Raw genomic sequence first — 17,914 nt, forward strand, 5'->3', positions numbered from 1 at the left:
TTTTTTTAAATTGCAATTGATGCAATGAACACCTGGTATGTAAACAAAAGTGAGGATTTCTAAATCTGAGAATAAGTGATCAAATGAAAATTGAATGGTGTCTTTTTTAATTTTTCAGAACTAATTAAGAGTAATAATGAAAATTCAGTAGCCTTCTCAGTGGTCATATATATAGGGTTTATTTAGGTATGCAGTAGATGATCAGTTTGCTTTTAGAGAATGAGCAAATTAAAACCTTGTACATCTGCTTAGTGGACAAAACAGCTGCCTTCCCTATGTTTCGAGTGATTCAGGTTTGTGCTGTCAACTATAGGAAGCTGTTTTTCCTCCCTCATTAGCAATTTATTTGACCATTATAACAGGATGATTAAATAAGAAAAAATAGATTATTAGAGTTGAAAGATTAGTTTAAACAAGGATGAGACATTTCTTAATTGCTTACTGGCTCTGAACAAAAATTAAACAGTTTAATTACAAAAAATTAGGTTATCAAACATTTTTTTGTTAGGATCTTTGATCCTTTACAAAAACACAAAATCTCATAAAACTTCATGAATTATTTGCAAATTGTTACCAGCTGTATTACTTCTGCAAGTTGACCAAATGATTTTGGGTTTTCGGTTTTGAAAGTACATACAATACTAATAACTGGGATATTTCAAGATTTCTGACTATAAACTGTGTTAATGAATCAACAAAATATAAAAACCATAAAGCACAAAAAAAATAATTGATTTTCTAAAGCTGTTTTTTTTTAAAATTAAATGTTCATAAAAATAGCAAAACCTTTGATTATATTTTTGTTTCTGAGCCTTCTGTTTTATTTTCTATGGCCTTTGATAGCTTTAAATAATCCAGAAAAATAGACAAAAATAATCTTGTATGTTTTCCTTCTATGGATTCATTAATCCTCTTTGATTATACAGAAGATTCAATTGAAAGAATTCTTTTTTGCTTATAACTTCATAATGCGAAAGTTTTTAAAATTCAATAAATAAGAATATAAAAAAATGTAAATTAATACCCCCCCCCCCAATTGTTTGCTCAGGTGACAAACGGATCCATAAGAATCCGTTTAAGAATTTGAGAACATTTAATATTTTGTATTCCTTATAATTTCTCAAGAATTTCAAACAAGGATTTTCCACTTATATACTTTTCATATTCCACAGCTATCATAAGTTATTTTCCTATCATAAGTTACATAAATTCTACAGCTATCATAAGTTATTATCATAAGTTATTATGATTCTTGGTAGTTTGACTGATTAAAGTTTTGCTGTTATACAACTTTTTAATTACCAGTTATTTTTAGCAATATTTTATTACATAAATTGAAATGGGCTGCTTTTAATATTTTGTGGATTTGTAAATCATAGAAAAAAAAATTCTCGTATAAGAGCTATAAAAGCAAGAAATGACTCTGTATGTTTGCTTGTCCATATCCCAGTTTTTTTTTTTTTTTTTTCTTCTTTTTTTTAAAAGTTGAAAAGTCAATGGGAACATACTTTTAATCTTTTTTTTGCACATAATTGAGCATTTAAAAAAAATAAGATAGGGATCTTTACTAGGTATAAATGTATATGTGATGCATTAGTAAGTGCTTAAAACAAATATTAAATCAGAGCAATTTTAAAAATTATATTTTTTGTCCTAAATAGGAAAAAAAAAGTTTTCAGTCAGGCATTGCTAAAATTACTATATATTTCAATATTATTATAGCATATAACACAAAGAGTTGAGGAATAGAAAATATCTATTATTGAAATCGACATCTTTCAGCTTGAAGGCAAATTCTAAGCAACAATATGAATTTTGGAGACCACCAGAAACTAACCCTTTTTCCACTAAAGAATTTGTCAGTAGGAAATAATTTTCTGTTGAGAAATACATCATTAATATACATCTAAAAAATTTGGCTGGACAGTTGAGGGTGGGCCAGTACCTTTCTCTGAATTCTGTGCACCAGTTTCTTTCCTGGATAGGGAGGAAGTCTGTCTCCAAGGTTTGTTTTACAGGATGGGGTTGTTAGCCCCAACCCCCCAATATTAGGAAACCATCTGTATATAATATATGCTATATATATATATAGATAGATAGATACACATTTTCTCTATCATATAAAATATTTTAAAACAAGAACATATTAACTCATTTTACTTTAGAGTAGATAACCAATAATGATATCTTTAATTTAAAACTAGAATAATTGATTCCTTTTTCTGGAGCAGTCATACTTTATAAAAATATTTGTTTGCTTTTAAATCCATAATTATCTGTTACAAGACTTAATGCTTAGTTTGTTCTTTCCTAGTGATCTGAGTTTAGAAAAAGTTGGTTGGAAGATATGTGGGAAGAAAAAGAATTACTTCTTGTTCATGTTGTTACTTTTTAATTTGTTACCATATTCCCTGCAGTGCCTCGTATTGCTGCTATTTAGAATGTGACCAGATTTTGAATAAGTCATTGTTTCTTGTATATATCAGGGGTGTTTGTGGGACCCCAAAAAATCCCCTGAAACTTTTACGGACTTACTACCGGCATTTTGGAGTTTCGAGAAGGGGGGGGGAAATGAAAAATTACAATTATGAAGTATTGAATGACCTAATTATAAAAGTTCAATGAATTACTTTTTTTGCAAAATTAATAACCATAAATTTTTAAACATATAAACTACTACATTTTATGCAAATATTTTAAATTACCTGAATTAATTCTTTTAAAAAAAATTATCTAATTTCTGCTGCTTTTTATTTTTATTTTTTGATGTTTGTGGGCTTGTCTTTCTTTTGTGGTGAACTTCATAATTGCAGGAAGGTTGACTTTTATTTTCCTCATTTACAGTTGAAGAAATTTCCTCGAGAACTGCACATGCAGAGGTAGAAGCAGTTTGCTTTTCTGCTAATGTAGAAGGTTTTTCAGAGACTTTTATAGGTGACTCATCTGAAATACATGTTTTTAAGTCCTCTTGATATGTTTTCCAACTTCTGTTCATATTCAGTAAGAGATCTTTGTGAATTGGATCAGTCATTGGATTTTTTGAGCCATATTTTTCGCATGAGGTTTCTTTACAAGCCATTAAATCATATTTAATAGTCTGCACTGCATCTAGGGAATCAATCTTAAGAGAGGTTCTATAGTCAGTGACAAGTGTATCCATTAAGTTGAATGCACTTTCCACTAATGGGCCATGGAAGCAGCTAAGGCAGGCTTTGACCAATTTAGCCAATGTAGGATACTTATAATCATTTGTGAAATCATCTTTTAAATTAAAAACTTTAGACCAATATTTATCAATTGTACACTTGACTTGATTTCCACTTTCATCAGATGTGTAGAGCATTTCTTTGGTGATATCAATATCACTCTGGTATAACCTTAGTTCAGCTTCTACTTTTGACTTTTCATTATCACTAAAAATATGGGACATAAAAGATGATAATTTTTCAAAAGCTAATATTGTACTGATTTTACCTCTTAGCTCTGGATCTAATGCTGTAAAACTAATTAGATATGAATTTTTAAGGGGTAATTTCTGTTTCATATGCTGAAATTTCTAAATGAAATTCTCTTGCGTACATAAATAAAAAAATATTTCAATAAGCGAAACGAAACATTTACACGTGCATCAATAAATGAAACGAAAATTTTACACAGCGGAGAAAAAAAAGTTGCGAAGCGATCAATGACAAATAGCTAATACGGCGAAAAATCCCCCTTCTCTACTTATTGGCGCCACGCCAGTAGAGATAAGACCTTTGAACCCAGAGTCACGTTATCGCACATCTGGTCGAACGAAGTCTCCCCCTTTTTTTTCTGCCGCGCCTACTTGCCGAAAAGAATCCAGAAGAGAATGTCCGAGAACCGGGGGAATGAGTCATAACTCGCAATAAGGAAAGAACAAAAAAGAAGTTTTTTCCCCCTTTTCACGCATTATCACTGCCTTTGGAGAAAGAAAGGAAAAGTTTTCACCACACACACTGACCTTGCGTTTTCTGCTTTAAAAGCAAACAAAATTACCCAGATCAAAATAAATAATTCATTATTATTCCTACTTCCTTTTGAACGACGATCCCCGGAAATTCCGGGGATCGAAGTTCAAAATCCCCGGAGCACAAACACCCCTGATATATATTAAAGAATGTTCTTAAAAAAACTGACATAAAGTTACAGCTAACAAAATATTCTTCTATTACTATTTTATAATTACAGCTTTTTATTTCATTAAAGTTTAAGAAATTTTAAAATTGTCTAATGGTACAATAACATTGAGACTCAAAGAAATAAAGAATGTTGAGATTCCTTTCTATAGAAAATTTTGACAAGTGTTCCTTACTAGAAAATGGATTGTGTGTTTAAAATTATTTCTCTTCACAAAAAACAAAATTTCATTTTTGAACAATTTTAAAACATTTTTTCATTGATAAGTAATCAAATTATTGCTTACTGCTAAATAATATAATTCAGTGATAAAAACTTATTTATTCTTAAAATAAGAATAAACATATTGATATGACAATATTATAATCAGTATTGAATATTTTTACAAATAATTATCAGAAAAAGGATAGCAGTATTTGGACATGATCTGAGGCCAGTGTTAATAATGTGAATATGGAAATTGAATTTTATCAATTTCTTTAATTTTAGAAGGAATTTGTAGACCTCAAACTTTTAATATTTCATGGAAAAATGAGCACCCAGTGCAGCTTCAAAGTTACAGTGAAGACGGAGTCTGAATGATTAGGAAATAAGCTCTTAAAAAATAGGAGCATAGTTAATTTAATTTATTACATTTGTATTACCCCCCTCCCCCCATTTCATATGTCATCAGATGGTCATAAAAATGTTAATAAATTTCCAAAAGCAATATTTCTATTTTGCACATTTTTTTTTTATGACAGGAAATTACTATTTTGTATATTCTGGTTCATGAATTTTACTATAAAATTTCTTTTTAAATTTTAATGGAAATATTTAGAGCACATACATAATTTTCTCAAAAACTTATCTTATGCCACAATAAGGATTTAATTCATAAAATACCAAGTAGATTATTAAAAATATTTATTATTTTACAAAACAATTTTATTACATTGAAAAAATATTTTTATACACCAATGAACTCAAAAATATGAGTAAATGATTTCAATATGTTTGTTACAACATACAGTCAAAGTTAACAAGAAATACACATCCCTAAAAAAAATACAAATTAATAATATAAAAAATATATTATACCAATTGTCTGATTTGACACTGAATAAAAAAGTTGTACTCAATATATCACAGAAGTTTCTGATTTTATAAGGCTTTTTTATCATCCATGAGATCTTTGAAACCTTTTAGATCTGGTTTTAACTTAACCCATAATCCTTTGTTTTGTGCACTAATTTCACTACAGTTCGTCACAGAATCACCTGTGAAGTTTGCAAAATCTGTATCAGACACTTGGCAGGAGTTATTGAAATGAACTGTAACTTGCTTACATCTCTTGGGTATTGTATAGAAATTTTTCTGTTCCATTTGCTGAGTGAGTGCATCATCTGTTCGAAGAAGCAAAAGGATACTTATTTTCATAAGACAATCTACTTTTATGTCTTGCAAGATATTTTCATGCAAGACAGATTTAAAAAATTGTAAACGACACTTATCAAAAGGAACAAATTTCTCAGAACATTGTGCATGGTCACAATCTAGAGGAAGTGTGATATGGTGAAGTTCTTTAGGATGCATCATGTTGGGACCCAAATTCATTACAACTTCAAGTACATCCTTCTTCTCCAAGATTTCCAACAGTTCATTAAAGAACTCATCAAACTTCTTGATGTTTTCTTCATACAAGTGTTTTTTTCTGTCCATAGTAAAGTTTTGTTTAGGAACAAGACCCTGAAAAATGAATGATATAATTTAGAAATTTACTATAAGCTTTTAAAAGTTTTTTTTTGATCAAGAATCATTCAATATAATTCTAAAAAGTGATTTTAAATTTATCTAATCTGGGAAACAATAGAATAAAAATATGTCAAATAAGAATTATATAAGTGAATTTCTTAAATATTTATTGACATAATTTCTAAAATAGTAGAGAAAATATCCTTATTTAAATATTCACTAATTTTCATAATTTTTTTAATACTGAGAACCTTTGTTTTTACAGCATATATTTTCATCCTGTTTAATCTCGAGATTTGAATTTATCTAAACAACAGAAGATACAGAGAAAAAGAAGAAAGGGTGTTAAGGCAATACTATAACTGGCTATTTGGAAGCCACTTGTAGCAAAAATCTTACCTGGATATGTTTAGTTTTGATATAAAACAGAAGATACATGTTTTGAGGACAGACAAACAAACTGAAAACAATATATATGTGTATTTTCAAAATTCAAATAAAAATTTAGAAAAATATATTTTAAAAATGAATATTATAAACTAAAACATGATCCTTAATCTAAATTTTTGTTGAAAATGTCATCTCCCGAAGAATCATGTATCATATTCTGGGATGATGGAAAAAGGGGTTTTAAGCAAATATCTCACATCATCAGCTTTTTCTCATGGCTCCAGAGGAAATGTACAGAGATAGGCATTGGATCACCTTCTTGGTTTCAATGTTCTAACTAAACTCCTGACCAGAATATAATTTGTATTGAAGGCATCAATTGATTTTGATTCTGATTTCACCCACTGACTTCCAGTACCTCTTCATAAAACTTTTCACACTCAACCACAATATTATCAGACTAGAGATTTAATTAATTAAAAAGTACACAGCTGAAATCTTTTTTAAAAATCTTGTATGCTTGCCTGTCTTTCCCAAGTTGATAAACAGTTCCAAAATCTTCATAAATTCTGTAACACTCTTCATTTTTATAACAGCATAACTTGCTTCTACATTATCACTTTTCCAACTCTCAACAATCTTGCTTTTGATGCATAATAATAAATGACAATAAATTCTAGCAAATTGGAAAGATTTAATAAATTTTCACAAAATACTCCAAGGAAATTGATTTTTGGCAATCTGTTAAAGTTTTGCCCATCAAAGTGTACAGCATACATGCGATGTCTTGATTTACGATCTCCTTAGTTGAATAACAATAATGCCTCAGTCTCACAAAAATAATGCTTTAATATTTATGAAATCATGTAAAAAGTTACTCTAAACAATTAATAGATGAGGAGTGCTTAAGATTTGGGTGGAACAAGAATTTGAATTATAAAGACTATCATATCCAAAATAGAGAATTCTATCTAAGAAACATAAATAAGTTTCAAAGGCCTTGGCTAGTTTCTAAATTATAAATGAGTTATAACCTTTCTCATAAGTGCATTGGACATGGTAATGACATGGAGCAAAAATAGCACAATTCTTTAATGACTGTCATCTGAAACATGACACTGTAAAATTCAAAATATTTTAAGAGGAAAGGTAAACTAGATGAGATATTTAGCATTTTGAGATATCTTAAATATCTTTGCATGTATACATTAAGCTTTACAATAATTATAATCTAAATAGTGGATTTATTTATAATTGCTAAATATATGTTGTAAAATTATTTTTTTTAAAGAAAAATACATTTAATTAAAAAAAAAAATTATTAATAATAATAAAATAAGAACTTCAGAAAGCTCTAGAAAAGGCTAAAATTAAAATTTTTTCGAAAAATAACACTGCACTTTAATGCAGCGGATATTTTTACAAAATTACGAGGAGGGAAAAAAAAACTTGAAGAAGTAGATATGATCATTTTTGGTAAATAGCCAATCAATTAATACCTTAATTGGAGTTTACATAAATCCATTTTCTGCGATATTAATTCTCTATCAGTAATTGTGATTTCAATCTTATTTAGGCACAAAAATCTCTCACATCACTTCCTTTATATGCAAAATCTTATAATTTATAGCTAAAATATTTATTTTAGAATAATTATCTATATTTCTAAAATATCACAAGAGATCAATAGGTAAATATATCAAAAATAAAAAAAGTGATGAACGAATAGAACATTAGAAAAATTTTAAATCCTACTTGAAATATTAAAAAAACATCAAATTAGAAGAAATTGACTTTGGTATTACATTAAACTTTCATATAGATATCAAGCACTTGAGAATAAAATAGAAGCCTCAAAAACTATGAAACCATATATAACTATCACATATGTAACAGCTAAGTTTTGTTTGCTTTCTTTTCTTGGTGTTTTGACAGGTTTGGATACTTTCAATTGAGTACATTTTTTTTTTTTTGTGAACAAGAAGAAAAGTCATTTTTAAGCAATGAACCTACTCAATCCAGATTCATCTTTAAAAAATGAAAAGTCATTATTTCAGTATCAATGAATTTGTTGGTGACTAACGAACAATAAGCAAGCCCTATAGAGCAAACAAAACATTACATCTGAATATAATCTGTATTTCAGCAGTATAAAAAAAATCATTAAGATTACATTTTTTCCTTTAAATCCATTTGCATGCTTAGTTTGTAAGATAAATTTAGATTGAATATTGGACACTATGTACAACAATCACCAACAGGAACTCTAGCAAGTTGCTCAGACTATTGGCTAGATGTTAAGCCAAATATTTGTCCTTCAAAAGAAGCCTGTTTTACAGCTTTAAAGACAATAATTATAATTGATACGATGAATAGAACATGAAAGGAATGTTAAAAACCTTGTGCTTAATCTATTGCTCTGAAAAGGAGATATATAAAAATTTCTCTGTATGTCTAATATAATAAAAATTTATATTCAAACAAACATAAAATAAGAAAAAGGTATTAATATAAATTGAACGAATTTTAGACAAGTATTCATAATATCTAGAACAAATGTATCATTAAGTATATAACACAATGTATATATGTTAAGTGAAAAGATACTGTCTTATTTATATATTAGCTTGTATATAACTTTGTGTGTGTATATATATTATAAAAATTCAAATATATCAATAGAAATCAACCTTAATTAATATTCTTAGCACTTGGTGACTGATGTAAAAATTTGTTTAATCCCCACATCTTAAAGCCCTATGGTGAAGATAAAGGGCCACAAAATAATCAGTAACTGATTTCAAAGATGAGCACAAAGTATATTCAAATAATCTAAGAATCCCTAATGCAGGGTTAATTACAATCCCATTAGGTTTAAGCGCACACGAGGACCATTCCAACATAAGCGAGCCAAGGCTTACGTCTTTTTGGGGCTAAAATTTGGCGATTGTGTCGTATTTAGTTTAACCAATCGATAGACAAAAAATTATACACTGAAAGACTATGACGATTATTGCTATGAAAACAAAATAGAGAAAAATACAACTCATACAAACTATGCATTTATTGGAAAACAAGTACTGCCCACGTTGAATGTTTTCGCAAACGCTCTTTTATGCTGGAAATATTCCAACTCTTCATGACTATTAAAACACTTTATCAGGTATACGTCTCATATAAATGCTTACAATATTTCTAATTTTAAAATTAGGAAATCAAGAAGAATAAATGTGCTTTAAAGAATACTTACAAAACGGTTGAACTGCAGATTTGGATTATCAGAGAAAATTAGATGATTGTCATTTTTCAAAGATTCTCGCTGTAGAGCAGACCTGACGACCGATTTTTTTAGTTGATCAAGGGGGAAAGGAAATTGACCACGGCAATATAAGGTATATTTTAAATATTCAATAGTCAATTGATTAGCAGTTTCTTTGGAGACAGGTTCAGAAAAGCTTATGGACGATTCAGACATATTAGTACAGTTCAACTTTCACCAATTTAAGATTTCACGCGTTATTTAACCATAAACAAATTATTCGTAAAATATGATTAAAAATTGATTTATCAACTCAAACTTAACGCTAACTAAATTGAATATGTACGAAAAATACGTCAATCTAAAATTAGCCAATGGGAGAGCTTACATTCTTACTTGTAAAGTTGAGTTATTTGGATTGAACTATACAATAGCAATTTTAAATTTCTCTGAAATTGTATAAACTCTTTAACTCTTCAACCTATATTTAATTCTTTTCTCATGATTTTTTATTTAATATTTTATTTTATTTAATACCTTTATAGTAGTGATATCAAATAATTCCGCATTATATATGTTATTTCGTCGCATTACAGAATCAGTATATATTTTAAAATGTTATCTGAAGAAATAAATAAATAAATATCTTAACATAAACATAACATTCGTATTCTATCCTATGCTTGCGTCAATTTTCTTCTTACTAGTACGTTGTTCTTATAATTTTGCATACAGAAGACACGTTTTTTGATTTCGAGATCATAGGAAAAGAAACAACTTCGTCTATTTCTGCAAATAGTTAGTTATCAAATATAAACAACTTGCGAGTAAAAAATACGGGATAAACAATAATGGCTTTAAAGATGTTAATTGGTAATCGAAATAGTGCAATAAATTCAATGCTCTTCACAACTTGTCGCCTTTATTGCAGCGGCGTTAAAGATAAACTTGAAAATCTAGTAAAAAAATCTAAGGTTGTTGTATTTATGAAAGGCATTCCTGAAAATCCTCGATGCGGTTTCAGTAATGCTGTTGTACAGGTTCTCCGCATGCATGGTGTGGAATATGACAGCTACAATGTTCTTGATGATGAAAGCTTAAGACAAGGTATGTTTTAATTGAAATAAAGTTACTGATTTTAAACAGATGGCCAGAAAATCGTGTTGTTTTGTTAAGTAAGACTTTCTAGAAAAATTTCCTACACATTGTTGAATGTAATTACGAAAAAAAAAAAAAAAAAAAAAATCCTAGAATCGGCAAAGAATTAAAAACTAAAGCATACAAACATAATTTATGTGGAAGAGAAATTAAGGGTAAAGCGATTAGTTAATTGACAGGGAATTCTCGTTAATAAATAACTTCTATAATCGAAGAAATCACATAGAATTTACCAAAACCTCCGGCAATCTGCTACGTATTATTTAATCTATAGTAATGTCAAGTATAATTAAAAACTAGCGTGTATGATTTTTTGTACTGCTTGTATGATTTCGTTTCCAGTGATAGTGGAATACCATAGACATTAATAATTTTTCATCTTTAAATAATAGGAAGACATGAATGTCTTACTGTTGGATGGTACTTGTTATTAATCTCATGCTATTGATGTACCTAAATGCTAATTGCATGCAATTGATGAACAATTAATCGCTGGCATGCGGTTAATAACAAGTGCTTATTTTGTGATTAAATCAGATTCTCAAATTCTGAGTATAAATATTAAAAATGAGTAAAATATAAGACTTTGAAATTAAAATATAGAAAGATCTCCTTCTTTAATGGATAATTTATATTTAGTTTATTAATAATATTTTTTTATTATTTCGTTATTGTATTAAATTATGGTTAATTAGAGTCTTGATATTCTTTTTATTTTCATTCAGCTTGCTAAATTTTTTTGGCTGTTTATACATATATATGTATGGGGTGTATTTATTACGATTTGAAATATTACATTTTTTGAACTTCTGTATAAGATACTTATAGAATTTTGATGTACCTACAAAGCCAATTATTAAAGGATATAGATTTTAGGCAGGGACAGCCATCTAGGGGCAGCGGTGGAGGCTATGTATGGGATCCTACAATTGGGGGGCCCCCATCATGATCAAGAACTGAAATAATGTTCTGATTAATAAAAGTGTTCGCATATTGAAAGTATGCATACTAATTTGTTTCCACTGAGCGTCTTCTGATGTCATTGGGAAATGACATCCTTAACAAAATTTATGACTATATAAAAGTAGCCTGGTACCATAATATCTAAATAGATTGTATTCCTGATATTTCCCAAAAGGAACAAATTTCACTCATTATTAGGTATATAAAGAAAAAATTAAGTATAAATTAGTCAATTATAGTGTTTATTGAAATAACTGATGTGATTGGAGAAGGACAAGTAAAAGTATTGAAAAGATTAAGTGAACTTGCTTGATTTTAGATGTTATGAATCGTAGAGGGCAGGCAAACTACAATGGTAGCAGCATGAAAGAGAAATATAAAGGTGTACATTCTAGAATAATTGCTCTAATCCCTCATACAATTTATATGCCTTGCCTATCATTATCTTTTAATTTATTCATTTGTGATACCATGTCCAGCAGTATATATTATAATTTTTTTTGGATATTGTAATGTTTATATAGCTTATTTTCTACATCTACAAAAAGATAGGCAATTATATTAAAGTTTTTAAACATTATTATAAAATCATTATGCGAAACTCGTTGACAAAATCTTAGATTTGATTAAAACGTGTATATACAGTTTGAAAAAACTTGTAATGCCCTAGAAAATTTTATTGATGTAAGAATCAAATAATACAGCAGGTGCGAAGCTAAAAGTCTATTGGATTCAATACTAGAGATGCTATTTATTTTATATTTAATAGTATAATTTGCAATATTTTCTAAAATTAACACTATCAATAAACTATTTCAAGCATAAATAATTGTTCATGATTCAACTTTGAATTTAGTTAATAAAATTAAAATTGAAATCCAGAATTTAAGAGCAAATTGTAACACATCTTTAGATGAAGCAAGAGTATTTGAATAGTTCAGAACATTTTCCCTGAAAAACGAGTTTGAAAAAGAAAAAGATTATATTACAAAATAGCAGAAGATCTGCAGAAATCTGTATAGGAATTTAGATGTTATTTTTTAATATTGTAATTGATACTGTTGTGCAAATTAAAGATATATTTAAATATATACCAAATATTATTTCTGATTCCAAATTAATCACTGATATAAAAATCTTTAAAAAACATAAATCGGAAATAAATTATAAAGTTTTATAACAAAGATGTAGATGAAAACTTAATCCAGGAAATTGGTTTGCTATGAGATTTGAAGGAAAATGATGTGAATAATACTCAAGAGGTATTGCAATACATAATAAATAATAATTATAATGAGTTATTTCTAAATATATGAAATGTGTTTAGACTTTTTTTATGTTTTCAATTATTAATAGCAAATGTTAAGAGCTCTTCCAGCAAATTAAAATTAATAAAGAATTATCTTCTTTCAAGCATGTGTGCATAATACTTAAATGCCTTTGCTATATTAAGCATAAAAAAGAAAACATAGAATCTTTTCTGAATCAATTAATGTATTGACAAAAGCAAAATTGGGCATTAAATACATATTCAATGTTTGTGTTTGTATTTTTTTTTTTTTTTTTTAACTTTCTAAATATCGGGGCTTTAATGATTTCTTGCACCCAGGCCTCTTTATAAAAAAGGGCAGCTTTGATTACAAGTCTGGACAAAATAAAAAAATATATTAAAAAATCTATTACTATACAAAGTAATGTATTCATCATTGCTTACTTTTGAAGTTAAATGTTAGCTATAATTATGATAGTATTAGCCATTGTCTAAAGTTTAATAATTCATCAGTTAATGATGTATTATTCAGAATATCATGTGCAATGATATTCTGATTTTGGACCTATAGAATATTCATAACCATATTTATTCAAATAATGCTTTTAATTTACTTGATATATGATTAGAATTGCAGTAGCAATGAAATTTTTAAAATTTATAAGTTTTGGGTGTAATTCATGAATTTTTTTTTTTCTAAAATTTCTTTCGAAGATGGAATAAAAGTAATCGTTTTATTCTAATTTGTTGGACATCTTGATGCAAAATATTTTTTTAATATGATATACCAGTCGATGATTACTTTATGTATTACACTGATTATTCTTTAATGCTGTAAAATTTCTTTTAGGAATTAAAGAATTTTCTAATTGGCCAACAATACCGCAAGTGTTTATAAATGGAGAGTTTGTTGGTGGTTGTGATATTTTGCTGCAGATGCATCAAAATGGAGAACTCATAGAAGAATTGAAAAAAGTGAATATCACATCTGCTCTATTAAAAAATGAAAATACTTAATAGAAGCTCGATGTTTTATAGATTGGCACCATTTCTAAGATGAAGGAAAGAAAGAAGCAATTGTATGCATTCTTTGATGACCTGAATCAGTGAAGATTAATTGTTGTAAAGTAGCAAACTGATGGGTTTTTTTGTTTGTTTGTTCTATTTTGTTAGAATAAAATAAAATAAAGATTTTTTTTTGAAAAATTTCTTATTCTGTTGGAAAGTTACTTATCAATCAAAACAAAATGATTTTATTCTTTTTGTTTTAATTTTTATTATGAAGTATAAAACCGGGCACATGAATACAACGATGAAAGTCTTACTTAATTTATGAAATATTATATCCAAAATCGTAGAATCTGCAATCTTTTGAACAACATAATAATGAATTAAAAAAATTATAGCCACAATTGTTTTTTTGTCATGTTTTGTAAAAACAGCTGTATTTCAAAATTCTTATTGAATAACTGTGTCCATTTACAGATTAATTTTCATCAGTTTTTGTTTGTTTGTTTGAATGAAATCTTAGTTAAGAACCGAAGGTTGCAAAACAAATTTCACTGAATGATAACCTAATTAATAGAGGCAGATTTTGTTAAATGTATAGTCAGGGAAAAACACACACACATCCCTTTTATTATCATAGGACAGTAATTCAACTTGCAATGAATGATGGTTTTGATTCATGCCGACAGCTTATTAAAGATAATATAAATAACATAATTTAAAGTAAATAACTCTCCTAATTATTTTACTGACACTTTATTTTGGAGATTCAAATTAATTTAGTATGATATTTTCCATTTAAAATGCAATTAAGTTTTGATAATGGAGGATTTTTAATTTCATGAAGCTTGTTTAACTCGCCTTTTCATCTCTAATAATAATAAAAATTGACTGATACTAATGAAATACTATTTATTATGTTATTCAATAATATCTAATCCAAGAATATTTTGCTATTGTTTGAAAATTCATCACTAATTAAGAAATATTACCTAGCAGCAAAAGTATGTTGAATTTAGCCCTTTAACCTTTATTTGGTCCTTTTATGAATAGCCTTTCCCCTCTTTTATTTGTCATCTTGGTGATATTATTTTTTCTTTTAATGCATATGATTTATTTTAACAGAAGTTTGTTCTTGGATAATTTCTAGCATAATAAAAAAAAATGTTGTACATACCAAAACAAATAATCTTTATATAGGAATATGTAGATGGAATCCTCAGGTATTGTATAACCTTAAATGAAATGCACAGTCTGGCATTATTCCAATCACAATCAACACACACATAGTGGGCGGGGCTAAATTGTCATGTAATATTCATTGTATTTAAATAAAAAATTCCAACTCCATATCTTTGTTTCCCTTTTAGTAGGATATTCATCTGTTTAAAAATTAGTCCAGGATAAAAACGCTTCGATGTTACGTCTATTTCTTATGGCTTTTTTATTGAATGCATATATGGTATGCTGTACAAATGAAAAAATTGGTGCCATTTAAACATGACGATATTGTGGGGACCGATGTCAATTACAGTGTACTGCCGATTTAATAAGAAGCTTTACATCAGAAATAGACGAATTTTAATTTGTAGTTTTTAAAGATGTATAGTGTTTGTTTGATAGTTCTCTGTGAAGAGAAATTTTGTTGGGAGAAAAGTTTTTCTCATAAGAATTTATTCGAAAATAGACACCTTGAACCGGGGAGGAGAGATACCCAATCATGTGTGTAAAAAAAAAAAAAAAAAAAAAAGAAGTTTTTTTCTTCTTTTTTTGTTGTTGGTTCAAAAAAATTGATGAGCTAGATTGGAAAGTTGAAGAAAAGTTCATATAAATGTTAGCGACGTGTACAACGCAGTACTATTTTAGGTAATTTTAGAAAATATTTTAGAATAGTATATATATATATATCATTGTGAATGTGAATCTATATTAGATCTGTGTACATTGTTAAAGTTATGGTTCAACAAAGAGCGCATATTGGTTACCAGGATTTTTGTTTAATGATAATACAGTAAGTTAATGAATATTTCAAAACGAACATGATATAGAAAAAAGTCAGAGACACTGAATATGCGATTTTGAATTAAGATCCATGCAAGCAGATTTATTTGGAATTCGGATGCAACAGAAGCTAATGTTTGAATAGGTTCCAATGGCTTCATCTTTATCATGAACAATGTGGAATTGACGCAATTCACTTTTGAGAGAACAGTGTCTTTAGAATATGCCTGCATGTTTCTGTATAAATGTTTTTTGTTTTGATATACATAATCTTCCCTTCAACTTTATCGAACTTCTTTGAATCACCCTGTATCAGTGATTCTTTCATTCATTCTTTCAACATTGACAAAAACTACGGAAAAACTTTTTTTTAACTGAGCTAATTGGGATTGTTAGCAAGTAAGGGTTATTTAATGTCAGGAAATAACAGTTAATGCATGTCGAAAAACTTCAGTGATCGAAGAAAAATTTATAGGTGGCGTTTATAAAAAACAGTTCCTTGGAGCAATGAAGTGGTGATTAGGAGACAAGAGGAGTTTGGATTCTTTGGGGAGGGCCATATCGAGGTGGTGGCGCTGCATCTTTGCCAAAGCTGTCGAAGGCCGCATCCCCTCAACCTAAGAGCATGTTAACACCCATAGTTTTCTTTATGAACAGTTATATTGTCCATGGTAGCTACTATTTGTATTTTTAACTCTGCATTTGCTGATCAGATGGTATACCAAGATTGTTGTTGGTTATATTTTCTCAATTAAATCTCTTATTGATGATTTCTTTACTAAGTTATTTTTGAAATTCAAATTATGACAGTAATTTAAAATCGTTTTAGTTTAATAGCCTTACACTTGTTCTGTTATGTGCGAACCATCTTACTAAATTCAAGTTCCATGACATCACAGTGCTTTAAATGCAATTGTCCTGTTTCTATATTCTAACTTTCACTGTAAACATTTTCATATTTGACTTGATAACTTTCAGACATTAAAACAGAATCCTTATTCTTTAAGCTTCAACAATTAAAATAACTTGATCAAATATTTGTTAAAACAATGAAAACGGTATTTGAATTTCAGTGCAATAATTTAATCTATTGTCAAAAATAAAGCAAAAAAAAAAAAAAAAAAAGAGTATTTAAAAAATTATCAAAATTTAAGAAAAATTTGTAAGACTTTTAAGTTTATGTTATCAAAAAGATATTTGTTTTGAGTATTAAAATGTATACAAATCGTTTAATGCCATAATATTTTAGGGAGTTCCAGATAAATAGTATAATTTTTGTTTAATTTATCGTTAATTAAAAATCTAATTAAAATTCCTTAAACATTATTTCAAAAACATTACTACTACCTACCACGGTATATTTTAGCCAAATTTGTAGCTCTAGGAATGTAGAGCATATAGATACACACAAATATTCATCTTTAATGTCAGTTAGAGATATGTGACGAACTTTTGGATGCCAATTTGTGGTTTACAAAAGTGGGAAATACTATGTATCTGCTAAATAGTTAATAAGAAATGCATTTTTATCTTTGTGTTTGTTAAGAAAGAAATTTAAACTAAAGACTGATCAAACTGAAATTTAAACAAAATTGATTAAACTTTCCATTCGTTTGCTGCGAATTAAAATATTTAAATATTAAGTGTTTTGAATTAAATGTCTGTCTGGCGAAAAAAAAAAAAGAAAAAAAAAAAAGTGAGAAAATAGCAAGACATCTATCCGTCATTTTACATATTCTGTAAAAATGCAATAAAAGGCTTCGAAACACTAAACGAAATAACCTAAAATAGAATCTAGATAAAAATTATCATTGAAAAAGGGTGACTGCCAGAAATAATTTTTCAAATAATACAATTCGTGAAGAGTAAAAATCTTTTTTTATCCCCCCCCCCCAATTAAGCTGTGTAAAAGAAAATAAAGCCAAATTGTAATAATTAAAATGAAACTAAAATATGTAATTAAAAAGGCA

General features: G+C 28.0%; 2 protein-coding genes across 2 annotated transcripts; one reads left to right on the forward strand and one right to left on the reverse strand.

Annotated features, from left to right (window-relative positions):
• Window positions 1-5,178: 5,178 nt before the first annotated feature.
• On the reverse strand, window positions 5,179-9,903 carry LOC129965361 (uncharacterized). Its single transcript, XM_056079191.1, has 2 exons — window positions 9,536-9,903; window positions 5,179-5,889 (listed from the first exon to the last, which is right to left on the reverse strand). Exons 1-2 carry the CDS (start codon window positions 9,758-9,760, stop codon window positions 5,305-5,307), a joined length of 810 nt encoding a protein of 269 aa, XP_055935166.1. The 5' UTR covers window positions 9,761-9,903; the 3' UTR covers window positions 5,179-5,304.
• Window positions 9,904-10,314: 411 nt separating this feature from the next.
• LOC129965362 (glutaredoxin-related protein 5, mitochondrial-like) lies at window positions 10,315-14,144 on the forward strand. Its single transcript, XM_056079192.1, has 2 exons — window positions 10,315-10,651; window positions 13,786-14,144. Exons 1-2 carry the CDS (start codon window positions 10,396-10,398, stop codon window positions 13,950-13,952), a joined length of 423 nt encoding a protein of 140 aa, XP_055935167.1. The 5' UTR covers window positions 10,315-10,395; the 3' UTR covers window positions 13,953-14,144.
• Window positions 14,145-17,914: the final 3,770 nt, after the last annotated feature.

This window comes from Argiope bruennichi, chromosome 4 (assembly GCF_947563725.1).
Source record: "Argiope bruennichi chromosome 4, qqArgBrue1.1, whole genome shotgun sequence".
Lineage (NCBI taxonomy): Eukaryota > Metazoa > Arthropoda > Arachnida > Araneae > Araneidae > Argiope > Argiope bruennichi.

Excerpts from the sequence above, each read along its gene's own strand:
- LOC129965361 (XM_056079191.1), bottom strand. The coding sequence starts at position 9,760 with ATGTCTGAATCGTCCATAAGCTTTTCTGAACCTGTCTCCAAAGAAACT. Across the intron at positions 5,890-9,535 it reads ATCTGCAGTTCAACCGTTTT|GGTCTTGTTCCTAAACAAAA; the intron begins GTAAGTATTCTT and ends TTCATTTTTCAG.
- LOC129965362 (XM_056079192.1), top strand. The coding sequence starts at position 10,396 with ATGGCTTTAAAGATGTTAATTGGTAATCGAAATAGTGCAATAAATTCA. Across the intron at positions 10,652-13,785 it reads TGATGAAAGCTTAAGACAAG|GAATTAAAGAATTTTCTAAT; the intron begins GTATGTTTTAAT and ends AATTTCTTTTAG.